A 14,495-nucleotide genomic window follows, 5' to 3' on the forward strand; every position below is an offset into this window, starting at 1 on the left:
TAACTAATGCTCCCACCTCGAAAGGTCCTTATCCAAGCATGAGGCAGAAGCAGAGGTGGGTATTCAGCAGGTTCTGACCGGTTCTGGAGAACCAGTAGCAGATATTTTGAGTAGTTTGAAGAACCAGCAAACACCACCTCTAACTGGCCTCACCCAGGGGTGGGATTCAAAACTTTTTTACTACTGGTTCTATGGGCGTGTCTTGGTAGGCGTGGTATGACTTAGTGGGTGTGGCTTGGTGGGCTTGGGAGGGAAAGCTCTGTTCTCCTGTGCAGGGCAACGAAAGAAGACCCAGCCGATCATTTGGGACTCCAATCAGCTGAGACACAGTGGAAGGCAGAGAATAGATGTGGGCGGGGCCAACCAGAGGTGGCATTTGCCGGTTCTCCGAACTACTCAAAATTTCTGCTACCGGTTCTCCAGAACTAGTCAGAACCTGCTGCATACCCACCTCTGGTGGGATTCTACTGGTTCGGTAGGATTGGTTGTTATGATTCTTGTTAGTTCGGAGAACCGGTAAACCGGGCCCCTGGCTGCCCCTGCCCCCCTCTGCCTGATTCTCCGCTCCTTGCCCAGTGAGTCCTTATTGCACATGCACACATGCACAACAATCAGTGACTGCATTCTTCCCCCGCCCGCCCAGTCACATGACCACCAAGCCATGCCCAGCTGGTCACGTGATCACCAAACCATGTCCAATCAGCAAGCCATGCCTACTCAGCCACATGACCACCAAGCCATACCCACAAATTTGGTCCACAGAACCGGTTGTTAAAAAATTTGAATCCAACCCTTGCTCCCGCCCCCACCTATTCTCTGCCTCCCACTGAGCCCCAGCTGATTGGCTGGGTCTTCTTTGGTTGCCCTGCAAAGGAGAACGGAGCTGGAAAGCAGGTTAGTGGGGTGGGGAGGGAACAGGGATTTTGCAGTAACCTTCTCCCAGGAGTGGGGAGGGAATGGAGATTTTGCAGTATATCCTTCCCCTGCCGTGCCCACCAAGCCATGCCCACAGAACTGGTAGTAAAAACATTTTGAGTCCCACCACTGGGCAGGAGCCCAGGATGCTGTAGGGGCTGTGCCTGACCCACCTTCCATAAGGGTCAGATTCCAGCAGCTGCGTCTGCCCCAGAGCAGGGAAGTGTATAGAGGTCTGAAGAATGTGACCAGGCCAGGATCTGCAGCGGGAAAATGCAGGAATGCTTGGTTGTCTCTGGCGATCGTCAACCATCCAGATCACGGTTGTCCTCAAAGGTGCTTTTCCAAAAAGAGTACCTTTGGGACAGGGTACCTGGTTGTAAGAAAAGACTCCCCTTGAAATCATGGTCTGCTCCGGAGTTTGTGTATTTGGACTGCCTTAATGAACAACTTCTGATTCTGGAACGAAGCTTTGTGGGCCAAGGAGGAAAAGCCTTCGCTCAGTTACAACCTGGGGGTGGAAAAGTGTTTGGGGTCAGGTGGGGTATTCTGATGTAGGCCATGTGTCAAAGCTCCTGATTATAGACGGTTTTGTAACCCTCTCTTGTTAAAGGTTTCTTGCCCTCTTGCTTAATTCCAGTCCAGTCTTGTGGCTGATCTTTGGACAGTCTCCAGATTGCCCTCTTGCCTCATCGTGGCAGAAGATTACTTCCCTCGCCTCTGCGTTTTCTCTTCTGTAAACTAGGATAATTGTGATTAATAGCCATTAATTCCAGCTCTCTTGCTTTCTGTTCTTCAATTAGTTTCCAGTACATAAAAAAAAGGTTCTAATTCCCAAGAGTCTTTCCAGGTCAAGGAGGTGCATTTACCAGTCTGAGAATCGATGGTGCTTCATGATAGAGTTACTGAGACGGAGCGTGTTGTTTTTAAACATGTATTTTGGCTGAAGGTAAATTGGGGCTACTTTCTGAGGGCACATCAGTTTCCCCCTGGGTGTTTTTTTTTTAAAGCAAGTGAGCATTGATTAAATAGAGAGCCGTGGTGGCACAGTGGTTAGAGTGCAGTATTGCAGGCTACCTCTGCTGACTGCCAGCTGTCTGCAATTTGGCAGTTTGATACTCACCAGGCTCAAGGTTGACTCAGCCTTCCATTTTTCTGAGGTTGGTAAAATGAGTTGGGGGCAAGAGGCTGACTCTGTAAACCACTTAGAGTTGTAAAGCAGTATATAAGTCTAAGTGCTATTGCTAAGTGGGAACGAAGGAAGGAAGGAGGAAGGAAGGAAGGAAAAGGAAGGAAGGAAGGAAGGAAGGAAGGAAGGAAGGAAGGAAGGAAGGAAGGAAGGAAGGAAGGAAGGAAGGAAGGAAGGGCTGTGGTGGTTCAGTGGTCAGCATGCAGTACTGCAGGCTGCTTCTGCTGATTGCCAGCTGCCTGCAATTTGGCAGTTCGAATCTCTCCAGGCTCAAGGTTGACTCAGCCTTCCATTTTTCTGAGGTGGGTAAAATGAGGACCCAGATTGTTGGGGGCAAGAGGCTGACTCTGTAATCCACTTAGAGTTGTAAAGCAGTATATAAGTCTAAGTGCTATTGCTAAGTGGGAAGGAAGGAAGGAAGGAAGGAAGGAAGGAAGGAAGGAAGGAAGGAAGGAAGGAAGGAAGGAAGGAAGGAAGGAAGGAAGGAAGGAAGGAAGGAAGGGCTGCGGTGGTTCAGTGGTCAGCATTCAGTACTGCAGGCTGCTTTTGCTGACTACTGGCTGCCTGCAATTTGGCAGTTTGAATCTCTCCAGGCTCAAGGTTGACTCAGCCTTCCATCCTTCTGAGGTTAGTAAAATGAGAACCCAGATTGTTGGGGGAAATATGCTGACTCTGCAAACCACTTAGAGAGGGCTGTAAAGTACTGTGAAGCGGTATATAAGTCTAAGTGCTACTGTTATTGTTGCTACCTACTATTTTTCTTTAGGGACAATATTGGGTAGGTTGACAGAAGCATTCAGCGAAATGCAGGCAGTGTTCATGTTAGCATTTCAATTTGATATGCTGTAATGCAATCCTGCACTAAAGCCCAAGGTTGGATAAGGAGAGAATTTCACGACTCTTTCGGCAACATATTTACTTTCTTATTATTTTAAATATAATAGAAATAAAACCTTCCTATTTATTTCTATTACATTTAATTTAAAATAATAATAAAGGTAAAGTATGTTGCTAAAAGAGATGTGAAATTTTCTCTTTCCCCAACCCTGGGCTCTAGTGCTCCTTGTCCTTAAAACACGTATTGTTCATTTCTCATGAGTTCAGCTACAGCCCATATAGTTTTTCTCAGGATTTCTTTGCCAATCCAGTGAGCTGTTTTTCCATATCCAAAGCAGCTTTCCCTACTTCATAAGAATATTCATGACCCATCTCAAAAAGTCCCTCTGTTCTAGTTAAATATCTTCCATCTGTTAATTTGGCCCAGAGCCAGTTTAATGTAGTGCTCAAGGCACCCAGGTTAGGAACTAGAAGACTGTGAGTTTTTGTCCTGCTTTAGGCACAAAGTAAACGGGGTGACCTTGAGCCAGTCACTCTCTCTCTCAGCCCTTGGAAGCAGGCAGTGACTTCTGAAAAACCTTGCCAAGAAAACTGCAGGTCAGCCCGGGTATTTGCCAAGAGTCAACACTGACTCAAAGGCATAAAATGATAATGATTTAGGCAGGGTAATCTCCAGGATCTAAGTACAGTATATAAAATCATACATTGCAATGTCCTACCTGCTAATGAATACTTCAGCTTCAACCATAACAATACAACAGCATGCAATAGATACAAACTCAAGGTAAACCTCACCAAACTTGATTGCAGGAAATACGACGTCAGCAACAGAGTGGTCAATGTCTGGAATATTCTACCTGACTCTGGGGTTTCTTCCCCAAACCCAAAAACTTTAACCTTAGACTGTCTACTATTGACCTCACCCCTTTCCTAAGAGGTCTGTAGGGGGTGTGCATAAGCGCACCAATGTGCCTACCGTCCCTGTCCTATTGTTTCTTTTTATATTTCTTATATGTACCCATTTCATGTATTCATAATTATGTTTATCCTTATACCTATTATCTTGTAAGTGATTGACAAATCAAATCAAATCAAATCAATCAATCAATAAATAAATACTACTGGAAAGAAAGTGTGGCTCCTGGCAAGAAAAGGGGCTCTGTGTGTCTACTTTGTTAGTGAACAAGTTCAGGTCAATATTTTTGCTGAAAATCCACCTCCCGCTCCAGCTATTCTATAAAAGTGAGTGGAAGAGAGAAAGGAAGACAGACAGAAACCAAATGTACACAATATTCTATGATTTCTATGATTCATTTATTGACACTACCCAGTGAGTATTAAGGCCAAACAAAACTGAACCCCAGTTTCTTCTCTTTGGCATTCTAATGTTAAGTTTAAAAATCACCTTCGGGCTGCAAGTGATTAACTGCATTGCCATATTTTTCATGAACTTCCTCACATTTTTTTAAAAAAAAGTTATTCTAAGGAAATGGAGACAATTTACCGTTTGGTTTCTACATCAATCAGAACAAACTATCCTCTAAATTGTTCAAGAACATGCAAAATATGTTGCTTCAAACAGCATCCACATCTCAAGTTTTAACACTGCACCAAAGGTGCTTTTTCAAGAGGCAATTGGAATTTCTGTTTTTTCTTTGAAGACGTTTCGCTTTTTATCCAAGAAGCTTCTTCAGCTCTGACTGGTAGGGAAGGGAAGGGAAGGGTGATTGCAAGGAATATTACCCTAACCCAACCCCTTTGGGACAAACATGTCCTGGATGACTGAGAATCTCCACGGACTTTTAAAACTTGCAGCTCTGTTCTTTTTGAATGCCACTTTTCTCTTTAACATTCAATGCATCAGAAAACATTTGAAAATCATTTTTTTAACCTAATCAAGCGAGAGCCAACGTACACTCCAAACCTGGGTTAAAATGATTTTACAATTAGAACAGTACATTGACCCAAGATCCAGGAACCTCAATGAGTATTGAACTATCTGAACTGAACAGCTGTTGGGAAATTGCAAGTCAATCTCTGTGTCTTCAGGAAGGAAACAGATTACAACATTAGAAATACTTTTATCGGTTATGAAATAACACATAAGATGCCACTTAGGGAATAAGGACTGCGCTTGAATGTTGCATCTTTACTACAAACAGAAATGAAATATTTTCCAAAACAAAGACATGGAAATAATTTAGCAAGCTTCCTCCAATTACACTGTGTCAGAATATTATTCTGTGATGGTCTAAAAGTTTGCATTTCTCTTGGTAGACCAACTCAGCTAATTTTTTTAAGATGGCATTAATCTTCAGCCTCAGTCTGAATTCTTTCTTTAGATCATTCGTTACAGGCTTCCAAACCTTTAACACAGAATTTTAAATAGGCCGCTTCTTCGGCAAATTCAGCAGTAGACCTCTCAACGTAGGCATTGATTTTTTTTTAAAAAAATGAACATGAGCAGTTGTAACAATGTTCACATAAAGTACCTTTTCGTCCAGCAAAACAATTGAATAACCTCTCCTGAAAATTCACAAAACCTCATCAATGCTGCCTGAAATGTCATACTGTAGATAAGGAGAAACTTTCTGACCATGAGAACAATCAACCAATGGAACAGAAGTTGCCCTCGGAAGTTGTAGGAGCTTCATCCCTGGAGGCTTTCAAGAACAGATTGGACTGCGATTTGTCAGAAATGGTGTAGGGTCTCCTGCTTAGGTGAGGGGTTGGACTAGATGGCCTACAAGGTCCCTTCCAACTCTGATTATCTGTTATCTGTTATATGACAGGAGGATCTCTCTGGGACTGGCATTCAGTAATGCCATGTTAGCCCCGAGATGTTTCCTTTCTCACTCACTACCACATTATCTCTCATGGTGCAGGCACACATTGGTGCAGCATTTCTGGGAAAGATAACGGCTGCCTAAGGACTTCTCACGACATAAGCCTTAATATCAAGTGGAGATAGGCCAGGACATTATGTGACAGAATCTCTTCTTGCTTAGAAAAAAACAAACAGATCAAGCTGAGCCGGGGAACCAAAGAACATCTGGGAGAGGAAGCATGAGAAGGGATCGCCTACGGAGATCCTTGATCATCCAGGTCATGGGTGCCGCATCCCAAAGATGCCTGTTCAAAAGGCAATTGAACTTTCTTTATTTTTTTTAACAACCACGATCTGGATGATTGAGACTCTCCACAGAGATTTAGCCCTGCACTTTGGAACAAACACTCTTCAAAAAGAGACCCAAGAAAGCCCAGTTGCCTTTTGAACAGTACCTTTGGGACACAGGAGAGACTCATGTCGGTAATATTTTTCTAGTCAACTAGAAGGTTGAAGACAACAAGAGGCCATCAACCCTACAACCTGCTCCAGCTAGATTCTTTTGTCACTTCCATCCTCCACCCACCTAAGAGCCATTTGTTACCCTGGTGGAAAGAATCCAAAACGTGACTAGATTTGCTGTTAAATATTTACTGCCTTTTAATTTACCATTGCGTTTCAGAAGAACTCTTGAAAGGGTACAAATAATTATTGTAGCCGTCTATTTTAAACGGCCCCAACACACTCTCAAAATTTCCATCAGTCTACTACTTCAAAGGTAAACTCCCCAACTACTAACTGTGGAAACAATTCGTAGTTTTGAGAATTTCTGTTTAAAAAACTGTATAAATTCCTCAGCTTCAGTTTTAACGATCCGCTGGAGCAGGGGTCACCAACCTTTTGGACCTCAGGGACCACCAAACTCATAATTTTAAATTCCGCAGACCAGAGAGCCTGGGAAAATCCCCCAAAAAGTCTGGAGGAAAATTCCCCACCCCGTTTTCCTTACCGATCAATCAATTCTTTATTTGGGATCGCAGGATATTGTCTCCAGCTCTGTTCTCAGAGGGAGAGAGAGACTTTTGGCTTCATGTAAGGAAAGCAGCAGAAGCAGCAGAAGTCTTTCTTTCTCTCCCACAAACTCCGCCAGAAATGAGTCTTTGTGAGACTTGTCGCACCGGTGCAGCCTCTTGGAGCAGGAGGCCTTGCAGGGTCCCAAAGACTCATTTCTGGTGGAGTTTGGGGGAGAGAAAGAAAGACTTTTGCGTGCAGCCAAAAGCAGAAGAAGAAAGAAAAGAACCAGCCCAGTGGCCAGGCCAAGCGAGTGGGGCGAATGGGGCAAGTTCCCCACCCCCTCTGCCCTTTCCCCCCCTCCCCTCACTACTTTGTGTTATTCGCAAGGTAAGCGACACAAGCCTTGTGTTCCCATGGGCCATGTGGGTGGTGCAGCCTTGTGTTGCCATACCGCCTGGATTAATTGCTTTGCGGGTGACATTTCTCTGCGGACCACCAACATTTTCTTGCGGACCACCAGTGGTTGGCAACCACTATGCTGGAGAGCATGGTCCTCCTTTCCACCTTACCTTGGAAAGAGTCTTGCCATTGGCCACGAGAGTCACAAGTGCCGCACAACAGACCAAAGCACTGGAGCTCGATAAACCGGAACTTGGAGGAATCGTGCCTTCCACGAGGCAGTTAATTCCGCTCGGCTTCCTCAGATTGAAGTGATCCTGAAAAATACAAGATAAACTGATTTGGGGTTTTAGTTCGGAAGAATTGAACCGCCTGCTGTCTTCTTCGTGGGACAAGGAAACCTGGTTTTCGTCCTCCAGGACGCCCTCGGCTGACCACAGTTCATTTAGTGATCATCTCAACAGCATTGAAAAAAGTGACATGACCGTTTTTCACACTTACGTTCGTTGTCGCATCCCTGTGATTAAGATTTGCACGCTCGGCAACGAACTCACATTTACAACGGTCACCAAATCTCAGGGTCACCTTTTGTGACCTTCTGAATAGCAAAGTCAATGGGAAAGCCAGATTCACTTAGCAACCGTATTACTAACTGAACAACTGCCGTGTTTCACTTAGCAACTGTGGCAAGAAAGGTCGTAAAATGGGGCAAAACTCACTTAACAACTGTCTTGCTCCCCAAGGTTAAATTTTGGGCTCAGTTATGGTCGTAAGTCGAGGATTACCTGTATGTTTATGCATGTACGCACATACACACAGACAGACACATAGTTTTCATGGCTTCCTGGGCAGGACATACCTAGCAGTCTGGACCTGTTTTTATTCTTTTTAATATAAATTTTATTTGGGTTTTCACAAAATACAAATAAAACATCTTTTTTTGAGAATAGCATGATCCCGGGTTATCACTTCTCCATACAGACACAAATTCAATTTCATATTATCTTTTCTCATTAAACAAATTTTCCCCTGTAGTTACTAATTGAAGTATGATACCTTGATATCTTTTAATTTTATCCATTCAACTCTTATTTAAACTTCAATTTATGCCTTTAGAATTATAACATTCAATATAGTACATAACTTCCATTCTGCTTGGTACATTCTTAAGATACACACTATGTTCATATATATATATAAATATAAATATAAATAAAATATAAATATTAAATAAAACAATCATTCCATTCCAATTCAATTCTATCATTAATATTCATTACAATCTTAACGTCTTTAACATTTTTTTTCAATTGAACATCATACTTCCTTGGGAACACTTGTAAACTTTCCATAATTAATTCTCCCCCCACCCCCCATATTTTTAGACCTGCTTTTAGAGAACTAGGCAGGCCCAGAGTACAATTGAGCGAGATTCCTTAAAACAAACAAGTGTTGCATCATTAGGTAATTTGTACGGCTGAAATCTGTGTTCCAGTTTCCTGAGAAATTTCTTCCTCACAAACGATATTATTCCTGCCTCATTCTCAGGATGCTTTAAAATTCTTTTGCACCATGTTCCTAAGCTCACTTTAAAGTTGCAAGGTAATTAATATATTTTGTCCAGAGGTGGGATTCAGCAGGTTCTGACTGGATCTGGAGAACCGGTAGTGGAAATTTTGAGTAGTTCCGAGAACCGGCAAATACCACCTCTGACTGGCCCCGCCAACCCCATCTATTCTCCGCCTCCCACTGAGTCCCAGCTGATCGGCTGGGTCTTCTTTGGTTGCCCTGCACAGGAGAATGGAGCTGGAAAGCAGGTTAGTGGGGTGAGGAGGGAAGGGGGATTTTGCAGTAACCTTCCCTTGCTATGCCCATCAAACCACACCACGCCCACCAAGCCACACCCACAGAACCAGTAGTAAAAAAATTTGAATCCCACCACTGATTTTGTTCCACATCTTTCTTGGTTACTTTGCCTTCTCTCTCACCCGATTTCTTGAAAAAGGTTTAATGAATTATTTTCTTTGGGCTTAATTGCTGAGAAGGAAGTCAACTATAGACTCTGGAGAAATAAGACTTCTACAATAAAAACGTATACCTTGTGCAATGAATTAGAATGAAGAAGCCCGTTTCATACATACACTCTCCCCCCTTAACCTGGTGTTAAGGTGATCAAACAGAATGCATGTAAAACACGTGGATGCTAATGTGTTTCATCACCAAACAAACTTTGCATAAGTTTATTCCCAATGTCCAAATGCAGTTTTGGCATACACTGTTAAAAACAAGGTCGGAAGTATGATTTCAATCTGATTATTTCTCTGACATTTCTGAATACATCAAGTGGTCTTAACGAGGGCTTTGTTGTTCTGCTGGTTATGGATTTCTTTTTTTTTTTTTCCAAAGGAGAAGTAGAAATGGTTAGATGTTGTATAATCAGTTGCATTAGGATGCTATAAATTCAGAAACAGTTCCACAGGTGTTTAGAAAAACAGAAAAACTGAGCTATTGGCTGAGTTAAACACAGCCAGCCAATTTAACATAGATTAGATATCTGCTCTTCAAATGTCTTAAGTTTTTTTTAGGGGCCATCCAGAAGACAGTAATTGCGGTCCATGCTGTCTTGTCAGTAGTAGAACGTGACCTTTTGTTTCTGTTTTAATTTGGCCAGGAAGCATGTTGGCCGTTGCTCTCCTTCTTACCACTGTGCTTCTTATCAACTGCTTCCCTATTTTTGGCTTCATTGTTTTTCTCCCCATGAGCTGAAAGCAAGCTTGGAAGATAAAAAGCCTGTTACATTCCTGACCTCAAGTGTTTGGAAACCACAATCACTTGCTCTGTGGGGAATTGATGTGAATTTCTGATCCCTAAGTATATCGGATCTTTATTTTTTATTAGCATTGCAGATGGAATGGAACCAATAGCTGTTTTGGCCTGGATGTGGATTTATTTTAAAAGAAATTTCAAGGAAATTTTCTCATGTGATTTCCTGAAAATCACATTCAACTTTCCCGTTTCTGCATTAATCTACCTGATTTTTGTTCCCAGTGTGACTTAAGTCATTTAAATACGAAATGTCAAATTAAGTAGAAAAATGTGTTATGTTCAGCATCCAAAGAAATGCAGCACAAAACCTGCAGCTGAAGCTAGTGGCTGGATGCCTAGACACAATCATCAGGGTCTATGGATTTCCTGAACATAGCTTTCTGAGAGCATTGTAATTGTGGGGTGCTTTCCGGGGGCTGAACAATAAAATCAACTGCAGATCTGAACCCAGAGAGAATAATTAATAATGCAATTAGAAAACAGATATAGCTGTTGGCATGCATTTTTATCACAAAAGACCAAGATAAACCACAGAGCTAAACTTGATAGCAAATTACAGGTTAAGCAAAAAATCGTATATATTTCATTCGTATTAATTCTCCATAATCATTGTTCCCCATTTTGTTTTTTACATGATTCTGTCCCCGATGAACTAAATAAGACACATGCATGGACTTAAGATCTTCCTTTTTATGCTTTTTTTAAAAATGTTGAGCTGCTTTGAGTCATAGAAGAGCAACATAGAAGAGCAATACCTTCATATCTCTTTCTGTTTGGTGGCTTACTATTTGAAGAGTATCTTTGAGTGGTTCAGAGCTGCATTTGCTCAGAGTATGAGAGAAGGCTAAGATTTTTGTGAAATTTTATTGAAGTTTGGAGGGATTTCTTACTTTTAGAAAACACATTGCAGGTTTTACATTTGTTTCCAGGTGGAAACAAGGCAACAAAACCATGATGGCAACATCCAACAAATTTCCGAGAGAAAGCTTCCAAGATAGCATGCCAACAGTTGGATCTTAAGCTGTCCTCCTCTGCTTTAAATTATATGCGAGGACAATCAATCGCTTTTCTGTTAAGTTCATTTTAAAGATGGCTTCCCTGACTTGGCATTCTGTAGATCAGGGGTTTGGGGAGTTGAAGTCCTCCAGGTTTAAAGTTGGAGACCCCTGCTCTGGAGGACACAGAATGTATTCAGTATCGGCTGGTGGGGGAATTCTGGGAGCTGAAATCCACAAATCTTAAAAGTTATTGAGGTTTCAAACACTGTGGGAAAACCTTGGAGGCCCAATCTGTTCCTTGTCTTTAACTCTGCTCAACTGAACCTCCGAATTCCAAAGCTTTATGTTCAGTGCTGACAAAACTGGTTTGTTCCTAGATCCGTTTGGCGATCCTGATTGAATCCAGTACCACAAATGCTTTATGCTTGCATATGCTTATTTTACTAAGAAAAATTGGCAATCTGCAGAAAGCCTGATCTGTTTTAGAAAGGCTGAGTTCCCTTCAACCCTCTTGACATGCTTCCAGTATTAGACAGCAACAGCAAGATTCCTGCAACACCCACAGAAGACAGTTCAAGTTAAACACGTTCTGAGCACCGAATTGCCCACGCACACAAAAAAATATTCTCCTTTTAGGCACACAAACTACTTGCTGCTGAGGTCACCTCTGACAATTTCCCAACAGGGAGAAATCCATCAGATCCTTAACCAGAAAAGGATTAGCAGATATTCCTTTGAAGATGGATCAAACTTTCACATTTATTACGGAATATGCATAATGGAGGGAAAACAAAGTCCCTGACTCAAAACTGAGGGTTTTTTCTTTTCTTTTCTTTTGTTTATGGAGCTGGGCAGGATGTTTCTTTCCAGTGGATAATGTGCTCAGTTTAATATAAACATATTGTGCCACGGGATGATGCTTTAGGTTTTAAAAATAATTTCGTATAGAGGAATTGTGAAAAGTAGCACTGAAATTTCCAAGAGGCGACTTGCCAGCATTTAAAAGTCTAGATCACAAAAAAGAAAGGGCTACGATTTATAATGCTAAACATTCCATGTTATCTATCAAATAGTTCCTGCTAATAAACATATAATTAATATAGAAACTTGGTACATGTAGTATGCGCTCTCTGTATGTTTCTTTTTTTAAAAAGCATCACGCGTTTAACTTTCTAACCTACTGCGTGTTATTGGAACATTTGTGTTTTGCTTTTCATTTTGCTGAGAATTTCAAAGGAAGAGGATGTAAATTGAAGTTACTTCACCTGTATTCCTTTGAACCCACAGAGGAAATAGTTGTGCCATAAAGGTTTTGTTTGCTTTATATGGATGTCATTGGCATCTGTATTGAAATCCCTAGGAAATAAACAGAAAAAAGCGAAATTGTTTCAGAATAGGTTTACTACATTCTCGGTACGCATAAACCACTCAAACATATCTACTGCCACCTGCCGGTAAAAGAAATCAGTTTCTTTTTCTCTCTCTGCCAATTACAGGTAAGCCTCAACTCATGATCACAGCTGAGCCTCAAATTTCTGTTACTAAGTGAGATACTTGCTAAGTGAGCTTTGTCCTAATTTACGGCCTTTCTTACCGCACTTGTTAAGTGAATCCCTGCAGTTGTTCAGTTAGTAACATAGTCGTTAAGTGAACCTTCGCTTCCCCGTTGACTGTGCTTGTCAGAAGGTCACAAAGGAGAATCATGTGACCCTGGAACACTGCAATTGTCGTAAATTTGAGTCAGTTGCCAAGCATCAGAATTTTGATCACGTGACCAAGGGATTGTTTAAAAAAAAGAAGAAGTCATCCGTCATTTTTTTAGTGCTGTTATAACTTCTAATGGTCACAAAATGAAGGACTACTTGTCTATTCCTAATTAAACATTGAGAAATTTCTTGATAGAAATTTGAATGAGGGCAGACTGGGGTATCTTCTTCCTAGAACAGTAAATCCAAAAATGTTCGATCTTTTTGTTGTTCAGTTTGGATTTAAGGCATAAATTAGGCGCCTTAAGCTTTGTACTGGCGAAAAATGTTGGAAATGTCATCAGACACCTGGCTCATATTACCATATGTGGTGGACTTGTGCGGATGCTAAAAAATACTGGACTAAAATCCACATGTGGTTGGAAAAAATGACAAAAAAACATATAGACTTGAAACCAGAGATATTTTTATTGGGAATTTTACCTGAAATATATAGTAAAGACTTGAAATACCTGATTGTAAATGTATTAACAGCGGCTAGGATTGTATTTGCTAAAAACTGGAAAAATGAGAAAATACCATCACAGGAGGAAATCATTAAGAAAATATTGGAATGGGCTGAAATGAGTAGATTGACATTTGAAATTAGAGAACAAGAGGATAAACAATTTTATAAAATTTGGTATCTTTTCTATCAATGGTTAGACAATAAAGTACAGTAATGAAATATGTAGACTTTTAGAAAATAATAAATATATAAAGATGCACTTCTTTCTTACTAGATCTACAAAATGATTTTAGGATAGATTTGGGATGATAATATGAACTGTTATAAAATAAACTAAGTAAATTATGGTTATCTTGTAAAACATGAATGAATAAAAGTACAAATGATTGATTAATAATGATACTAAGGTATTTAATTTTTGATTGACAATATGAGATTATATGCAATGTAACTGTAATTGAAGACTACGAAATGGAAGCACAAAACAATTTGTAAACCAACTGGCATACTGTATGTACATCTATGGAAGATAGCTTGATGTTTTTATGTTTTGTTTGTTTGTGTTTGTTTTTAAAAACCAATAAAAATAAATAAAAAAAAAAAGCTTTGTACTGGGACCAGAAGTCTATTTTTACCCCGTGAGACCCCTGGAACTGATTCCCCTGTTCAATTCTCAAAACAGCACAGTGGGTAAAATCAGTGCAGTGGATGGTGCCCTACAATGTAATCTGGTTTAAAAAAAGAATTAAACTCCAAGAAAGTTTATTATCTTTCTTGTTGTAGAACTTTATGTATAAAGGACAATCTTCCAAGATCGGTCGGTAAAAATTGTAAACACTGCATTAAAAAATTACAAACTGACTTCATATTTAAGACGGGTTTTGGCTGATTGGATGGCCGTGGAATTCTTTTTCATTGGTTTGGCTTTCTAATCAGATGTCCTCTGACATCTCTCTCACAATCTACTGGCCTAACTGGTTCCTTTAGTTGATTTCTCCAGTGCTTTCCAGGCCAATGAAGCTCTCAGAGAAGACGACAAGCTATGGGTCAAGGAAGGGTGTATTTCCATCTAGGGTTCAACTCAATTAATGTGAATTAACTATTGCAACAGGAATGTAAGTGGGATGAATATCCCAATTGAACACTCCCATTTAAATACTTGGTTTTAATTTGGAACAAGCATTGGGCAATCTCTTTCTTCCCCATATGAGACATTAACCAGGAAAGTTTGGAAACCAATGTCAGATCTACCAACCCATGTTCTCCATTCTGGTTC

At 40.8% G+C, this 14,495-nt stretch overlaps 1 protein-coding gene across 2 annotated transcripts in view; it reads right to left on the bottom strand.

Annotated features, from left to right (window-relative positions):
- GALK2 (galactokinase 2) overlaps positions 1-14,495 on the bottom strand; it is a 46,410-nt gene that overhangs the window by 26,076 nt on the left and 5,839 nt on the right. For both annotated transcript variants that reach the window (XM_026709874.2, XM_087941421.1), the window contains exons 4-5: positions 12,271-12,361; positions 7,352-7,498 (exon numbers count right to left, since the gene is read on the bottom strand). In XM_026709874.2, the coding sequence (XP_026565659.2) occupies positions 7,352-7,498; positions 12,271-12,361 (238 nt within the window). The remainder of the gene's footprint in view (positions 1-7,351; positions 7,499-12,270; positions 12,362-14,495) is intronic.

This window comes from Pseudonaja textilis, chromosome 13, assembly GCF_049901715.1.
Source record: "Pseudonaja textilis isolate UNSWEBS1 chromosome 13, rPseTex1.2, whole genome shotgun sequence".
NCBI lineage: Eukaryota > Metazoa > Chordata > Lepidosauria > Squamata > Elapidae > Pseudonaja > Pseudonaja textilis.